This window comes from Mauremys mutica, chromosome 4, assembly GCF_020497125.1.
Source record: "Mauremys mutica isolate MM-2020 ecotype Southern chromosome 4, ASM2049712v1, whole genome shotgun sequence".
NCBI lineage: Eukaryota > Metazoa > Chordata > Testudines > Geoemydidae > Mauremys > Mauremys mutica.
The window spans coordinates 38,873,287-38,890,243 of record NC_059075.1 but is presented as its reverse complement, the minus strand read 5'-3'; the positions used below and the strand labels follow the sequence as shown (position 1 = coordinate 38,890,243).

General features: G+C 44.4%; 1 protein-coding gene across 47 annotated transcripts in view; it reads left to right on the top strand.

The window, feature by feature from the left end:
* The window catches only part of NRXN3 (neurexin 3), a 1,517,918-nt gene that overhangs the window by 1,484,577 nt on the left and 16,384 nt on the right, over nt 1-16,957 (top strand). For 2 of the 47 annotated variants that reach the window (XM_045016774.1, XM_045016773.1), the window contains exons 28-29: nt 74-152; nt 4,040-4,134. The exons of 41 other annotated variants lie outside the window; for them this stretch is intronic. In XM_045016774.1, the coding sequence (XP_044872709.1) occupies nt 74-152; nt 4,040-4,134 (174 nt within the window). Of the gene's footprint in view, nt 1-73; nt 153-1,450; nt 1,574-4,039; nt 4,135-16,957 lie in introns of those variants that run through there. 4 more of the 47 variants (XM_045016786.1, XM_045016784.1, XM_045016789.1 and 1 more) reach the window with 2 other exon arrangements.

The following is a 16,957-nucleotide window of genomic DNA, read 5'->3' as shown; positions in this document are numbered from 1 at the left end:
GTGCAGGGAGAAGAGGCTCCTTGCATCAGGGAATTAAGGAGTGACAAATGCAGTTTCTCTTTATAAAATCTAGGAAATTACAGCTCTTCAGTGCTGACCACAGCTTTGGAAAAGGTACTGGAAATGGGAACTATATGCGAGATACGTATGAGGTGTGTGCTTTATATATATATATATATAATGTTTGCCTTTAAATAGTACTGGAAAATAAAGTATATAAGAAGATATAATGTAGGTAACAATCCTGCACTGGTCCCTGGGAGATGGACTAGAAGATGACCTAATAGGTCTTCCGCATGTTGGAAATCATATCCGGATTCTGAGATTCCCCTGAGGTTAAGGACCTGATCCTCCTTTCACTTAATACTGATGTAAATCAGCAATAACTCAGTGGAAATGAGTAGAGTTATATCAGTATAAAACCGGTGCAAATGAGAGAAGAATCGAGCCTTACGGGTACATCTACATAGTAATTAAACACGTCGGGCTCAGGCTGCAGGGCTGTAGAACTGAAGTGTAGACATTCAGGCTTGGGCTGGAGCCTGAGCTCTGGGACTCCATTTTTTTTTGGGGGGGAGGGTGTTCCAGCCCTTGCCCAAACAGCTGCCCAGCAATTTTTAACCCTGGAACCCAAATCAACTGACCCAGGCCCGAGTCAGCTGATCCAAGTCAGCTGCCGCAGGTCTTTTATTCCAGGGTGGACGTACTCTAAGATGTGCAATGTAGCTTGCCAGACATGAATGTCAGATCCAGTGCAGAGAATTTGAAATTCATTGCATGGCATGAAAGCGGCCCATGCAGAGTGAATTCTTGAGAGACTGGAGCTAGACAGTAGGTTTAAAATATAAACGGCATGGCTCCCTTTCACCACTCCCCAGCTGCTTACAAATATCCACCAGCACTGCTACTCATCAAATGTTATGTAGCTGAAGCTGATTTTCATTTGGATTTGTTAAGAGGGGTATTATTTATAAAGTAAGGAGGCAGACTGGGCTGCACTTGGATCACCATACCTTTTTGCAGTTGGATGTAAATTTAATGTTTTATTGGCCAGTCAAAACCTCCCTGTATGTATGTACATGTGTATATGTATATTTAATAACTATAGATTCACATATGGCTGTAAAAGCTGGCTGCCTGATGCTGTAAGGGGCTGAGTGCCCACAATTCCCAGTGAGATCATTGAGAGTTAAGGGTACTCAGCCACTTGTAGAATAAGGGCCCGAGGTTGTTAGTGGGATATAAGAAAAAAACCCACCACTGTTGGGAATTAGCCTTACGTGAGATTTTGAATTGTATAAGACAGCTGAGGGATGTCTATGTGCTGTAATAGAGCAGAGTGGCTGTACCTGCATCATCTCATTGCTCAGCTTCCCCCAGCTGTTGAGTCCAACAGCTTGTTTTGATGAAGATGCATATCATCCGCATTACCTACTGTATTTCATTACAGTGCCCTGCTCCACTCCACATGCTCTGAATGGAAGAGACATGCTTGAAGGCTTTCCGAATTCAGGCCGTTTCCATCCCTCCGCCTCTCCTCCGAGCCTGGCTGGTGTCTCTGTCCCTTGCGCACTCGTGCTTGGAAAGGGTACAACTGAGGCTTGTTCATGTTTGCAGATTATATCAAACATTAGCTCTGCTGTTTTTAAAATAGGCTAGTGTGGAAGGATTGCCACTGCCATTTTGATAGCCACATGCTGATATCTTTCTGATCCTTTCTGGCCATACCCGACAGGGAACCCAGTCCTATATAAAGTCATGTACCGTGTTCTAATATTTTTCTGTCATCTTTCATCTGAGACCCTGGAAGTGCCTAGTAGACATTAGTGAATGAAGCTTCAGAAACCGTTAATAAGGGAGATGAATATTATGTCTATATTTTACAAATGGGGAAACAGCAATACTGAGTAAGATAGATAATTCGGCCCATGATGATTGACTAAGGGTATGTCTACACTGCAATTAAATTCACACCCGTGGCTGGTCCATGTCAGCTGACCTGGGCTCGTGGGGCTTGGGCCAAGAGGCTGTTTAATTGTGTAACAGACATTCAGCCTCAGGGGGAGGGTCCCACAGTTTGGGCTTCAGCCCAAGCCCGAATGTCTACACTGCAATTTGACAGCCCCTTTGCCCAAGCCCCACAAATCTGAGTCAGCTGACAAGGGCCAGCTGCGGGTGTGAATTTAATTGTATTGTAGACATACCCTACAGGCCTAACATTCAAGGGAGTCCTTCCACTGACTTCAATGGAATTTGCATCAGGCCCTTTGCTCTCGCAAAGTCAGTAATAGAACTACTGGCTCTCCATTCCTTGTTCTTATCACCGGATAACATTTCCCCACTATGAAGGACACAATCCCGGTTCTGAACATCCCCGAACTTGGTAACACTTGTGGCCTATGCTTGTCTCTACCGTGAAATTATTCTGCAAGATTCTCATTTTCATCAGTGCTTAGATGGGAAAAGATCTGCTCCCCTTGGCCCTGTTCTGTCATCTCCCTGGGGCTATTAGGGTGTGATTGTGCTGAAGATGAAGGAATCTCTGCCTTTAGCATATGTGTTGGGAAGAATCCCCTTCAGACATTTTGGGAATGGCATAGATAATCTCTGAAGAGGAATCTTTTCCACTGTATATCAAATAGAAGAATGTTGGCTGTGATACAGGTCTTCAGGGTGGGTGGATAAAAGCATGACGATACATAAAAGAAAGAGTCCATAGGGAATCTCGAGAGTGCAGAGGTAGAATGGAGGACAAATTACAGCTGAGGGCAAGGGAGGAGTTGGAGTAGTAAAGGGTGAGGAGATAAATGTTTATAAATATAATGTTATTTTTTATTTATAAACATCTAAATTTGTCTATTTAAAGCATTAGGGAACAATCTTGTTTATAGCTACATTGAATGTTATATATAACGGTCAAAGTATCCTGCTCCGTAAAAGGGCTATGGAGAAATGGTCCTTCTTAGAATCATAGAACTATAGAAATGTAGGGCTGAAAAGGACCTTGAAAACTCATCAAGTCCATCGCCCTGCACTGAGGCAGGATCAAGTACACATACAGCATCCCTGACAGCTGTTTGCCCAACCTGTTCTTAAAAACATCCGGTAATGGGGATTCCTCAACCTCCCTTGGAAGCCTATTCCAGAGCTTAACTACCCTGTAGTTAGAAAGCTTTTCCTAGTCTCTAACCTAAATCTCCCTTGCTGCAGATAAAGCCCATTACTTCTTGTCTTGCCGTTAGTGGATATGGAAACCAATTGATCATAGTCCTCTTCATAACGGTCCTTAACATATTTGAAGACTGTTATCAGATTCCCCCTCAGCCTTTTATTCTCAAGACTGAACATGCCCATATTTTCTAATCTTTTCTCAAAGATCATGTTTTCTAAGCCTTGTATCATTTTTGTTGCTCTTCTCTGGACTCTCTCTGATTTGTCCAAATCTTTCCCAAAGAGTGGTGCCCAGAATTGGACACAGTACTCCAGCTGAGGCCTCACCAGTGCTGAATAGGCAGGACAATTATTTCCCTTTTTTTTACATACAAGACTCCTGTTAAAACAACCCAGAAAGATATTAGCCTTTTTTAAAACTGCATCACAGTGTTGACTCATATTCAATTTAGGATCCGCTATAACCCCTGGATCCTTTTCGGTAGTAGGCCCTCCTAGCCTGTTTTTCCCCATTTTGTAGTTGTGCGTTCATTTTTTTTCTTCTGAAGTGAACTACTTTGCATTTGTCTTTATTGAATTTCATCTTGTTGATTTCAGACCAGATTTCCAATTTGCCAAGTTCATTTTGAATTCTAATCCTGTACTCGCAAGTGCTTGCAACCCCTCCCAGCTTGATGTCATCTGCAAATTTTATAAGCGTACTCTCCACTCTATTATCCAAGCCATTAAGGAAAATATTGAATAGTACCAGATCCAGGATTGACCCCTGCGAGCCCCCACTAGATATGCCTTCCCAGGTTTTTTTTTGTGTGTGTGTAGAGTAGGAGATGGTGATTTTTGCAATTAACTACTTTGTGCGTCCCGTTAGCCCTGCAGAACCCACACCACCCTGGGGAAAGGAGCTGCATTCTGTTCTGTCTCAGACCTCATCAACAGAATCATTTACTAAGTTCCAATTACCAGGTCAGTTGGTTTTATATCTGTAAAAACCCACTGAAGACGATGGGGTTTCACAGGTGTCACTGAGGTATAGTTTGGCCTGTAGAATCTTTCTTACTAGTGGTTATGACAGAGACACACCCCACCCTCAGCTTGACTCTCAATTCCCAAGTTGAATTGGCAGGGCTGGCAGTTAAGAATAACATCTTGGAAATTGATCATATTTATTCTGCAGCCACAGAGATGCAGTAGACTTGGAGCTCCATGACTCCATTTTTACAGTTAGTTTTCAGAGAAGAAACTTATGTGGCTAAATTGCTATTTGGATAATTCCCCATGAGCTCTTATCTCAGGTTGCCACAACCAAGTTACCTGATGATGAGACATTATAACGACCTGAGATTTGGAGCGGGCAACATCAGCTCATGTGACAACCAGTCTCTTATTAGAGATGGATGTGTAAGCCAATAAACAAGCACAACTTTAGCCTCTAAAAGCAGGGCATTCTTATATTCTAGAAGCCCCAAAAATCTTTAGAAGCCCATGAGAAGTGTTATTTTTGCACGTGCCTGTTAACATTTAGTAGAAATCAAGCAGCTGATAATTTGGCTTCTGGCACGTTTCCATGTTGACAGCTAACTGAATGCCCTGGAAGGTTGTGAAGAACAGCCAGATTGCATTAGACTCTTAAACTGCTGTTCAAGATTAGCATGCAAGTTTAGGAACTGGGAATAAAAGACAGAGTTTCCTAACCATCTCCAGCACATATTGGTCCCTGTGCCTATTCATATCCAATGTACCTCAGCGAAGGTTAGGCTGGACACAGATATTGTCTCGTGTTTGTAATGAGTCTTTCTTCCTTAACTGGTGGGACCATCCTTTCAAGTAGCCAAGAAATCCCTTTCATAAGAATTCATCACACATCATAGTGTACGATTACGAATCAGGCCACTGGGGTTAGAATGTGAAAGTCTTTTTAATTCATCCACAGAGTTTAAAGCTGTAGGTTGTGCCAGCAGCAAAATTACATGGATAAATTGTTTGTTCTTTTAATGCAACATTTCCAATTTCATCTGTAGGTTGAAATAGCAATAATGAACACATCACTGTAGAAGAAAGTTGCAATTTTATGGCTAATACAGATAAAGGAAATGAGAGGCTATGAGAAAGTAATCGACTTTCCTATTAAAATCCACCCTTATAACATCTTGCTTCTTAATAGAAGCAACTCTAAAATGATAATTTTTTTGGATCATGTTAATTAACATTCCATCCTATTAGACTTGCTCTGCAGTTAACTTTCATTTTGCTAGTAGTAGTGATTGTTATGCTCCTGTATATTGTCACACCTGAAGCTCAGATGTAATGGTTATTAGTTATCTAAAACTCTTCTTTTAGTGATCTAACAATGACCCTCAATATTAAATGTTAATATTACAGGTCATATAGTAAGCAGCTGCAGGGCAGAATCAGGTTAAAGTGTATGTGTACTTGCTACAGTTTAAGGTCATGTAGAGATTCAGCAGTAATTTAACATTGAATTGGTTCTAGGAGCTTTAAGTACTGTAGCAGAAAAGTATCATTATATTTCAGAAGCTACCAATTCCCCAATTCCTCCAAGCAAAAATCATTCAGGACTTGTGACAGTGGGAACCACCTTTTCTACTGCTGGTAGGAAAAAAGAGGAAGAGCGGGGCCAAAGGTCACCCAGCAAGTCACTGAAGAGCAGAGCTAGGAAAACTCAGAAGTCCTGGTCCCAATTCCCTGCTCTAACCGTTAAAAAACACTTCCTCCCAAAGCTGGAAATGGAACCCAAGAATTCTGACTTTTCTTCCCCTCCTCTCCCCCGCCCCCACCACACACTCACCCACCAAGCACAATCCTTACCTGTGCTTCTGAAATATGTTCTGGCATTATCAATATTAGGAAGGATTATCATTTGCAACTGCCTTTTTTCCTCTTACAATCTAATCTGTTGTGCAAACAAAGCAATTACCCTTGTCAGTTGCTTCCTTGTTATAAGGCCACCATTGATAAACAGCTTAAAGCATTGGCTTCACAATATAGTTTATTCTAGACATTCACCTTGTTGAAAAAGAGGATTCAAACCTGCCTGCAGCACCCCCCACCCGTGTATGAGATCAGCCCAAACTCTCCAGAGTAAGGGTGCAGAACCAGCTCCTTGTTTTGCACTGCAGCATTTGCCAACTGGTATATAATTTGCCCACAATCTCTGCCAGATAACCACCCCAAAAATGCCTTGGAGCCTGGATCACAGTAAACCCCCCCATATCTGTTCCAAGTGATAGCTAGCATTAGCTCACATGCTGAAAGCTCCTACATAAAGGGCTCCCCTGCAGCGTTTCAGAGCTGGCTTGTTCGTACATTAGCCAATTCTGTTGTATTTTTGCTGCATTTACAAGAGTTGCCTAGCGGGAAAATTTACTTCAAAGCGCAGATTGATAATCGTTGCCATTCGGTTTCCAAGCACCTTCACTTGAGGTCTCAGGGGACCCCTGGTGCATCTAAACATTAGTACAATCAAAGGAAAGAACAGCTCAGATTCCCTGAATCTATGTGAGCTGACAACTCATTACATCTCGCACCAAAGACCAGATTTCCTGGGGTTTAAAGTTTACCTCAACCCCTTTGCGGTTCTCAGAAGAAGAGCTGTGGGTGTATTTGTTTGTTGGTTGGTTGTGGGGTTATTGTTGTTGTTGTTTTTTAAAGAGCTTTATTTAGGCCTTTTCACACTGTCCCTGCGCTCCAGGTAGATTTCATTAGCAATCTGCATACTGGGTCTCCACTCATATACTAATTGGTAGTAATAATAACTAGCATTCCTATAGTTTATTTCATCTATAGATAGCCAAGCACCTTACAAACATGCATAAGTATCTATCTTCATTTTACTGATGGGTAAACTGCTCTAACCCCTTCAGGGGGTTTGTTCACAGTATTGCACCATGGATATCTGGATATGGGTACATTAACTTGTGGGAAATATTTCAAACCATTTTGGTCTCTGTGGGAGAGTTAGGGCTTTACCCCCAACTCTACATTTCTACTTTTCATAGCATCATAGAAATTACAGATAAAAAGACCTATTAGGTCCTATCTAGTCCAACGTCCTCATCTCAGGGGCCACTGCAAGACTGTTCCCTTCCCTATATTCTTGTCCAACCTAGCTTTCAGGGTTGTATACACTGCAATTAAACACCCCTGACTGGCCCATGCCAGCTGACTCAGCCTTGCGGGGCTTTGGCTAAGGGGCTGTTGATTGCATTATAGACACTGGGAATAGGGTTGCACCCCAAGCTCTGGGCCCCTCCCCATTGCAGGGTCCTAGAGACTTGGAGTCCAAATGTCTGCACCACAATTAAACGGCCCCATAGCCCGAGGTGTACAGGCCAGCCACAGGTTTTTAATTGCAGTGGAGACATACCCTCAATGTCTCAAGTGACAGGTCTTCTACTACTCACCTTGGGAGACAGTTCCACAGTTGAACAGCTCTCACCATCAGGATTTTCCCCCAATATGGAGACTAAATTTTTGTTTACTCTTTTTCCTCTTTTGAATAACATTCCTCCAAGTTAAATCCACAGTAAGACAAAACCATCACAACACTTATGGCCAAACAAGGATGACATTTGGGAGGGAGGATCATCCAATGCTTTGAGCACTACCCTAGGACTTTCGAGACTCAAGTTTAACCCCTTGCTCTGCCACAGGCTTCCTGTACGTCCTTGGCCATGTCACTTAGCCTCTCTGTGCCTCAGTTCCCCATCTGTAAAATGGGAATACTAGTATTTCCCTGCCTCTCAGGGTTAAACACATTAAAAACTGTGAGATGCTCAGATACTATGGTAATGGACGCCATATAAGTACCTAGCTAGATAAAAATGTTACTCTGAATCGCAACTGAGTTTCTCTGGATTTATAACAGTGTAATGGAGCACCGGAAGTTGACCTTGGGGGCAAAATTGAGCTGAATACAGCTGGTGTACCGATAGGATATAAGAGGAGCCTTTTTGCTCCTGAAGCTTCATATTTACACCCAAAATTACATTATTGTACAGGCAAATGGGCATTTAGTTGGTGGAAGGTTACCTGCCTGGTGCTCACACATGCATGGGTTTTATGGGTACACACGTAGCATGCAGCTGTAAACATTTGGCCACTAGCTATTTGGCCGTGGGAAGGTAGTGGTGGTAGGAACTCAGAAGCCTACGCTCTCGGGTGAGTCACTTGTGAAGGGAGAAGCAAGAGCCGGATGCATGGCTCAAGTATACCAGTTTTATACCTTCGTAAGCGAAATCAGAACCTAGCCCAATATGTTAATTGCCTTTAATCTTAACTGACATAGTAATTTTGAAATGCCCTCTAAAATATTTACTATTTGTATTACCATAGTGCCTAGGGGCCCTCGTCATAGACCAGGACCCCATCATGCTAGGTGCTGTACAAACACAAAACAAAAAGACAGTCCCTGCTCCCAGGGGCTTACAACCTAATTGCCCTGGAATATTTTATACAAGCAAGTGTCATGGTGTTTTGAGGTTTGCAGTGAATTGCTTTAAAAATAAAAAAGTCCTCTCTGCGGGGAAGCAGTGAGAAAAACATTTTAAATGATAATTCCTGCTTGCTTTAGGTAGGAGAGGGAGTGATGGGGATGAAGCTGCTATAACTAGTGATTCTAAAACCCCAGTTAGCACCTGATTTCTACATGCCAGGAAGTGACAAGAGAGAACAAAGTCAGGCTCTAGAGAAAGAGCAGAAAACATTACTGACTTCTCAGAGCAAGTTCACCTTCCTAACTCTCAATCTCTCTGCCTGCCTGGGCAGTGGGGTTTAGCTCCCCATTTGGAGCTGTGAGGATTTCCTCATTCCGCCCCGCCCCGCCCCGCCCAAACCACCATCCCACAGAGACTGGACATGCCTTCCTATACAGTTTTTCATAGAATACCAAGATTGGAAAGGACCTCAGAAGGTCATCTAGTCCAACCCCCTGCTCAAAGCAGGACCAATACCCAAACAGTTTTTTGCCCCAGATGGCCCCCATAAGGATTGAACTCACAACTCTGGGTTTAGTAGGCCAATGCTCAAACCACTGAGCTATCCCTCCCCATTTTTAGTACATAAGAGTGGCAGCCATACTCTCTAACCAGTCTGTACCCCGGTGCGCGTGGGGCTGAGCATGCAGATCCATGTCATGTTGTCATGGCCACTCCAGTTTCCTTGATTTATAACAGAAAGGAGGCAAGATTTGAAGGTACTGAAACATGAAACCTTCACTTTAATAAGAGCCCACAGGGTGAAGCTTCTTTCCAACTTGTACACCATGTGTTCTCTGTAGTTTGCCCAGGGCTGGCACTCACCCTCTCTAATGGATTATGAAATTGGACACTTTCTCCCATTATTGAGATGTTTGGCTTGGATTCCTTTCCAGGACAGTTATGCTACGCCTTGCGACTGGAATTGTTCATCCTCTGGGTCCAGCTGAACTAACCCCCATTCACTTGCTTGCCTATTTTTTTTCCTGTAGTTTGCAGAACAGATCTCTCCAACATTCCCCAGCTTGATGAGTAGCCCTTTTAAAAGCTGCATTGGTTAAGTTATTCCTTCCAGTGATATTGTTACCAGTGTGTTTTGCTGAAGCTAGAGGGGCATGTAAAGCTTCAACAGAGGCACATGTAAAGTCAAGTGCTCTGGATTTTGGATTCCTTCCAGAGGCTTAACTGGTAGGAACTGGGCTGACATGTTCATGGTTTATCCAACTGAATATGGGAAACTTTTTTTTTCCATTTTCAAGATAAAACATTCCTTGCGTGAAGGCTGGAAGGGCTGGCTCTACCCAACACGGATTTGTGTCTCCCAGAATGTTAGAAAGTACAAATGTCTGAACATAGAGAGGAGGAATTATTTAGAGTTGTATGTGAAGGACCAGAACTGGGGGTAATGGAATTAAATTAACCAAATGAAAGTTAAGGCTGAATATAAGATAAACTTTTTAACAATGTGGTCTCATGTTTTGGAATGGTCTCCCCTAAAGAAATGGTAGAAGTCCCATTCCCTGAGTTCCCTACGACTGGACTGGACAAAGCCCTTGAGAATATACTATAATCTTGCCCCAGTTGGGACCGATAAATTAAATGGCCTAATTGGAAGTTTCACCTTAACTGGGCCCAATAGAAGAGCATCAAAGTGAACTTAGTGTGGTTAATGTTTGCAAATAGAGTTCTGGTCCTTTAAAATTCCACCTCCCCTGCAACATGAGTTCCATTGAATAACATTGAGTTCCTGTTAAAAAAGATTATTTTTTTTGCAGACCCTAAGGGATTTTAAAGCGCTATTTTGGGGGCTCACTGCGGAAGTATATCATAGGGCCTTTTGTGATTTTCGTGCTCAAAAATGTAGACATTTGGGGTAAGGCTAGAGTCTGGGCTTTCAGACCTCGTGCCATGGAACTTTTAGTGCAGTGTAGACATGCCCTAAGTGTTTCAAATAGGGCTTTAAGAAGGGATTTAATTGCTTACTAATTAAATACCACTTGATTGTTCCAAAATCGTATTTGACCACAATGTTATTGGCATATTATTTTGTACTCAGTAAATTCTGCACATTCAGCCATCAAATACAATAGTATTTAAAAATCCAGGAATGCCACTGTTAACTCACATCAAAACAGCCTGGAATAGGACTGAACAAAAATTTGGAAAAAGTTATTAGAAGAAACAGTCCTGCAGCTGGGGTAAAGGGCTGGTTGGAGAAGATGACAAATAGGTCTCTTCCATGTCTGGTTTCTGTGATTCACTTCAGATTCATAACTGTACCTTGACACCACGAAACTATAGCTTTGCTGCCACTCTAGCCTGCTTGGCTCATTGTCTCTTTGCAGTCTGTGAATAATGGTGCAAGTGTCAGGATACGGCCTGGGGGAATGTGCTGGGAAGCTAATGCCTCATATCTCCTGTTTTGCTTGTGAAACAGCCAAGGACTCAGTGGCTTGCGTGAATCTGCTAATGTCTCCATGATCTATAGTTTATGGGTAAATAAGTAGGACAAGCAGCTGCAGTTGAAGTGTATTTGGACTCTCCGAAAGCCTTTGACAGGGTCCCACAGCAAAGGCTCATACGCAAACAAAGCAGTCCTGGGAGAAGCAGGAAGTTCCTCTCCTGGATCACTAACTGGTTAAAAGATAGGAACCAAGGGGTAGGAATAAATGGTCAGTTTTTGCAGTAGAGTGAGATAAATAGTGGGGTCCTCCAAGGATCTGTACTGGGGTCAGAGCTGTTCAACATATTTATAAGTGATCTGGAAAAGGGAGTAAACAGAGAGGTGGCAAAATTTGCAGATGATACAAAATTACTCAAGGTAGTTAAGTCAGAAGCAGATTACGAAGTGTTACCAAGGGATCTCACAAAACTAGGTGGCTGGGCAACAAAATGGCAGATGAAATGTAATATTGATCAATGCAAATGCACATTGGAAAACATAATCCCAACTATACATACAAAATGATGGGGGTGGGGGCTAAATCAGCTGTTCCTACTCAAGAAAAAAAACTTGGAATCATAATGGAGAGTTCTCTGAAAACATCTGTTCAATGTGCAGTGGCAGTTAAAAAAGCCAACAGATTTTTTGGAACCATTAGGGAAGGGCTAGATATCATAATGCCACTGAACTCCCACACCATAAATACTGCATGTAGTTCTGGTCACCCTAGCTCAAAAAAGATTTATTCTAATTGGAAAAAGTACAAAGGAGGGCTACGAAAATGAATAGGGGTATGGAATAACTTATAAATAAGAAGCGATTAAAAAGATGGGGCCTGTCACATCTTAGAAAAGAGATGACAAAGGGGGGTGAGTTATGATAATGGTCTATAAAATTATGAATGATGTGGAGAAAGTAAATAAAGAAGTGTTATTTACCCTTTCACGTAACACAAGGACCAATGGTCACCCAATGAAACTAATAGGCAGCAGGTTTAAAACAAACATAAGTAGAGCCTTGCGCAGATACAAAAATGTTTATCCTCATCAGATCCACGATCTGCAAAAATTGTTTGCAGATATCTGCAGATATCCATGGATTTGCAGGGCTCTAAACAGCTCCACAGGTCAACACGCAGCAGTGACCAGTGGTGCTGGAGTGGTGGGGACGGTGGGGGGCGAGGGACCTTGCCCATCCACTTTTCACATGTGGACCTCTCCTCATCCCCCTCTTCTCCCCCAAGGCCCCCCCGCCCCCCTCTCCAGCCAGGCCAGCGTGGAGCCCAGCCGGGGAGCCTGGGCAGCAGTAGGGAGCTGCAGCAGACCCTCCACCTACCCACAGTGTGTGGGGGGTCATAGCAGACCCTGGCCGTGTCCCTACCCCCCAGGCTCCCTGCCTGACTGATGTCAGGTGGAGGGTCCGCAACTCCATGCCAGCTCCCCGCAGCTGTCCGCATGGCTCTCCCCAACCCAGCTTCAGCCAGTGGGGGTGGTGCCTCAGCCCAGCCATGGTAAGGACCAGGCGCGCAACTGTGAAGAACCACAGCACAGATCTTCCCCCTGCCCTGAACAGCCCCCAGGCTCCCACCCAGCCAAGGGAAGGTGGAGGGTCCGCTGCTCCGCATGGCACACTCAAAATGCACCCTCAGTCTGTGGAACTCGTTGCCAGGGAATGTTGTGAAGGCCAAAAGTATAACTGTGTCCAAAAAAAGAAGTAGATACATTCCTGGAGGACAGGTCCATCAATGGCTATTAGCCAAGATGGTATGGGATGCAACCTTATGCTCTGGGTGTGCCTAAACCTCCAACTGCGATCAGCTGGGACTGACTGACAGGCGATAGATCACTCGATAACTGCCCTGTTCTGTTCATTCCCTCTGAAGCATCTGGCACCAGCCACTTATGGAAGATAAGATACTGCTATAGCTGGACCATTGGGCTGTCCCAGTATGGCAGTTGTTATGCCCTTATTTGATTGTATCTCAAAAAAAAAAAGCTGGGGAAGCACATTTGGGGACAGTGGGCTCTCTTGGCAGCATCCCATTTTCAGAGAAACAAAAACTCTTGCATATTTTAGAAGACCATACATATGGAGATACCATTTGCTTTATGGGGTTATACCAGAGATATACCTGGAATCCAATCCTGCTCCCATTGAAGTTAATGGAAGAAGCTTTGCCATTGACTTTGACAGGAGAAGGATCTGGCTTCCTAGTATTTTCTCCTGTCTTCACCAGTGACCAGTACCTGATGATTCAGAATAAATCTTTTCCAGGTGCCTATCTTCAGCTCTGAGCACAAGGGTTGAATAACTTTACCTAATTTTTAGCTTTACCTAAAAGCCTTTAAGCTTGCCTGACTGCATATGAAGGATTTGTCCGTTAACAAACACATCAGCGTCTCTAGAGAGTGCAGGTTGGGTAGAGATGCATGTTAAGAAGACTTTAAAGCCAGCCACAGCTGGATGTCTGATCAGCTCTGGAATTGCTGACTAGGCCTCCAGAGATTCTCCTTTGGTTCAAAGGAGTATAAAAAGATAACAAGATCAGGCAAGGAAGGGAAAGCTTCTTTACCTCTGAAAGCCATGGCAATGGTTAACACTTTGGATTCTCTAGTGGCAGATATTGAGCACTCGTGATGAACATGTGAGGGTTTTTTGAAATACCATTTATTGGAAGGAGTGTATGCTTGCCCCACTAAGCAGCTAGTACTGTAAATGGGACAACTTCAGTGATGGCTCATGTGGGCTTCTTTCCCTACATATCTCTGTAGCCAGTAACTGGCCTTTATGTCTCTGACAAGAAAGCCAGACTGGTCAGCACACACACATCTCCCTGATGTCTCTGTAGGGTGATCAGATAGCAAGTGTGAAAAATGGGGACACTTTTTGGGGGGGGACGGAGGAGGGGGGAGGGAGGTATACTTACATACATAAGATAAAGTCCCCAATATGGGAACAGTCCTGATAATATCGGGATATCTGGTCACCCCATGTCTCTGCCCCAGGAGCAGATTTCCTCTCTCATAAAGTCTGCTTCTCTGTGTGGGGTGGAGGCTCCTATTCTGTGATAGAGAGGACTTCACAGCCTGTCCTTTAGCCCCAAAAAGACTGTCCCCATGCAATGGCTGCTCATTCTGGTTTGTGGGGCCAGGACCTCACAAACTCCCAAGAGTGCCTCCTCTGAAACCCAGAGCATGATGGGCCATCCCCAGAGCCTGCTCATTGCCCCCTCCTTAATAATAGTTTATCTGTGAACAATGATCTTCTTCTGCTATTTCAGCTGGGAGGGGGAAAGAACCCAGGCTATTAATAAATCCTGCATAGCTCCAAGACATTAACAGTATAATAAATGCCCTTTTGTAAATAACTCTTAGCACCTCTCTAGCATATCATCCTCAAACAACTTTGCAGACTCTGAATATTTAATCCTTAAAGCAGCCCTGTGCAGCGGGTGGTATTCCATTTTATTGTGGGGGTAAATGAAGTACAAAGAGACAAAGGGACTTGTCTGAGGTCACAGACAGTCAATCTCAGAGCCAAGATAAGATAATCAGGAATTCTGGACTTTTAGTGTGAGGTTTGTGCACCTTACACTGAAGCAGATGGTGGTGCTATTGGAGAAAGGGTACTGGACTAAATAGAGCCGGGGTCTTACCCTGTATAGAAATTCCTGTGTTCCTATTTGTTGTGCTGAAACCATTAAAACAGGCCTCTCTTTCTCAGAGAAAAATAATTTGGCTTTGGGTAACATGCCAGGATTCCTGGCCCCCACTACCCTGGGGCTCCGGTGGCGATTTATGGGGGGCCTTTAAATCACCGCTGGATCCCCGGTTGGCGCAGGCCGGGCAGTGCTGAAGGGCTGGCTGGGGAAGTCTGGCCCCAGCCCCGGCGCCTTCCGCCAGAAGCCCCGCCACTTCCACCCAAGGCCCTGCCCCTTCATGGGGCTTAGAGCCACCTCCGCTCCTGCCCCCGCTCCTGCCCAGGACCTCAGCCGCCCTGCGTACCAGTAAGTTCATTAAGTCACTTTCACCCCTGCCTACAAGCTAGCCATTAATAGTATAATTCTTCCTCAGTAGTCATTGGGCTGGCTGTGTGGAAAGAGTTAAGGCTACACTGGAAAGAGGAGTTTTTCCTGTCAGCTCCTGCCTGTCGGAAGTACTCTATAGTGATTCTGATTTTCCTTGATCCCTGCCAGAATCTCCCTAATCCTAATCACTCCACAGGGACGTCATCACTCTGGAACCGTCATTGCTCTGTTTCGTTCTTTTCCCCCTTCATTCATACAGGGCCAGAGCATGGCTTTTTTTGCCTCAGTCAACACTGGAAGGGTTCAGAGGGGCCAGGCTGAAGCTGGAGCCCCCAGGAAGAATTCTGACTGACTCTTCCACAGTTCCTCTTGGGCGGGGGGGGTCTGGGGAACACAAGAAAGAGCTGGCTCTGCTGGCCTGTGCACCGGCTATCTTTAGGCACAGTCTCTGTCTGTGTGTTATCTCTGTGTTTCCCCCAGGCTAGGGCATAAATGGAGGGAGAAGGCACCCCCTTTGCACACCACATAAGCCCCTAATATATTTTTCTTGCTTCTCGTTAATGTGGATTCTTGCCACATAAGCACTAACTGGAGAAAAATTGCTGCAGACACTACTTGAAGCTGAAAGCAGATGCATAGATAAGGGTGTATTTTTTTCCGTTTTATAGCTAACCTATTTTCAAGGCTATGTGCATCACTCAGTTCATTGGAATCTCTCCATTTGTCTCTTTTAACTGACTGTTCAACAGAACCAGCCGCTTAAGAGCTTTTGTCACTATCATCTCAGTCCTGCCTCAGTATGGAAATATGCCTCTAAATGAGCCTAAAAAGCATTGTCTGATAACTAAAGTAGGATTATATAAGTATGCAAAAAAGCAGTTAGGGGGCCTGGGTTGTGCAATAGGGAAATGTGCTTTTCCTTTTATCACTAAAGATCTTGGTTCTCATTCTAATTAGGCTACAATAGAAGAGGAAATTGAATGTACAGGACTCATCCTTTCCCTACTATTAATGCACGTGACAACCAGAAAGAAAAAAGTCCCAGGAGTGGAAATCTCCACTAAGGAGAGGATCAGGACTGAGCTCAGGGAATACTGCAGGTCAGAAGTGCATCAACATTGTGATTTGGAGGGCTAGATAGGGTGACCAGATCTCCTGATTTTATAGGGCTTTGTCTTATATAGATGCCTATTATCTCCCACCTACTGTCCCAATTTTTGACGCTTGCTATCTGGGCACCCTAGGTCTAGAGCTGGAATGGCAGGGGGTGGTACTGGTTAGTGTTGAGCTACATGAGCAGAGCTGCATGGGAGAGCGAAGAATTGAAATAGCATGGGGTATTGCATGTTAGGGATGAGGTAAATTGGCAGTTTGGTGCAAGTCAAGGACTGAAATAACTGAGAATACTACAGGTCTAGAAGAGATTGTGCATGATCCAGGACTGAAATAGCATAGATTGTTGTAGGTCAGGATCAGGGGCGGCTCTAGCCATTTCGCCGCCCCAAGCACAGCGGCACGCCACGGGGGGGTGCTCTGCTGGTCGCCGGTCCCGCGGCTCCGGTGGACCTCCCACAGGCATGTCTGCGGGAGGGCCACCGGAGCTGTCTGCCACCCTCCCAGTGACCGGCAGAGTGCCCCCCGCGGCATGCCGCCCCAAGCACGCGCTTGGCATGCTGGGGCCTGGAGCCACCCCTGGTCAGGATTATGGCTTTACAGCAGAGCTGAGGTGGAGTACCACATAGGAATATTATCAAACTGGGGAGAGGTGTGTTGGAGACATTGGAAGGCAGGTGCTGTATAGTATATCTAGTTCAATCCAGGTCT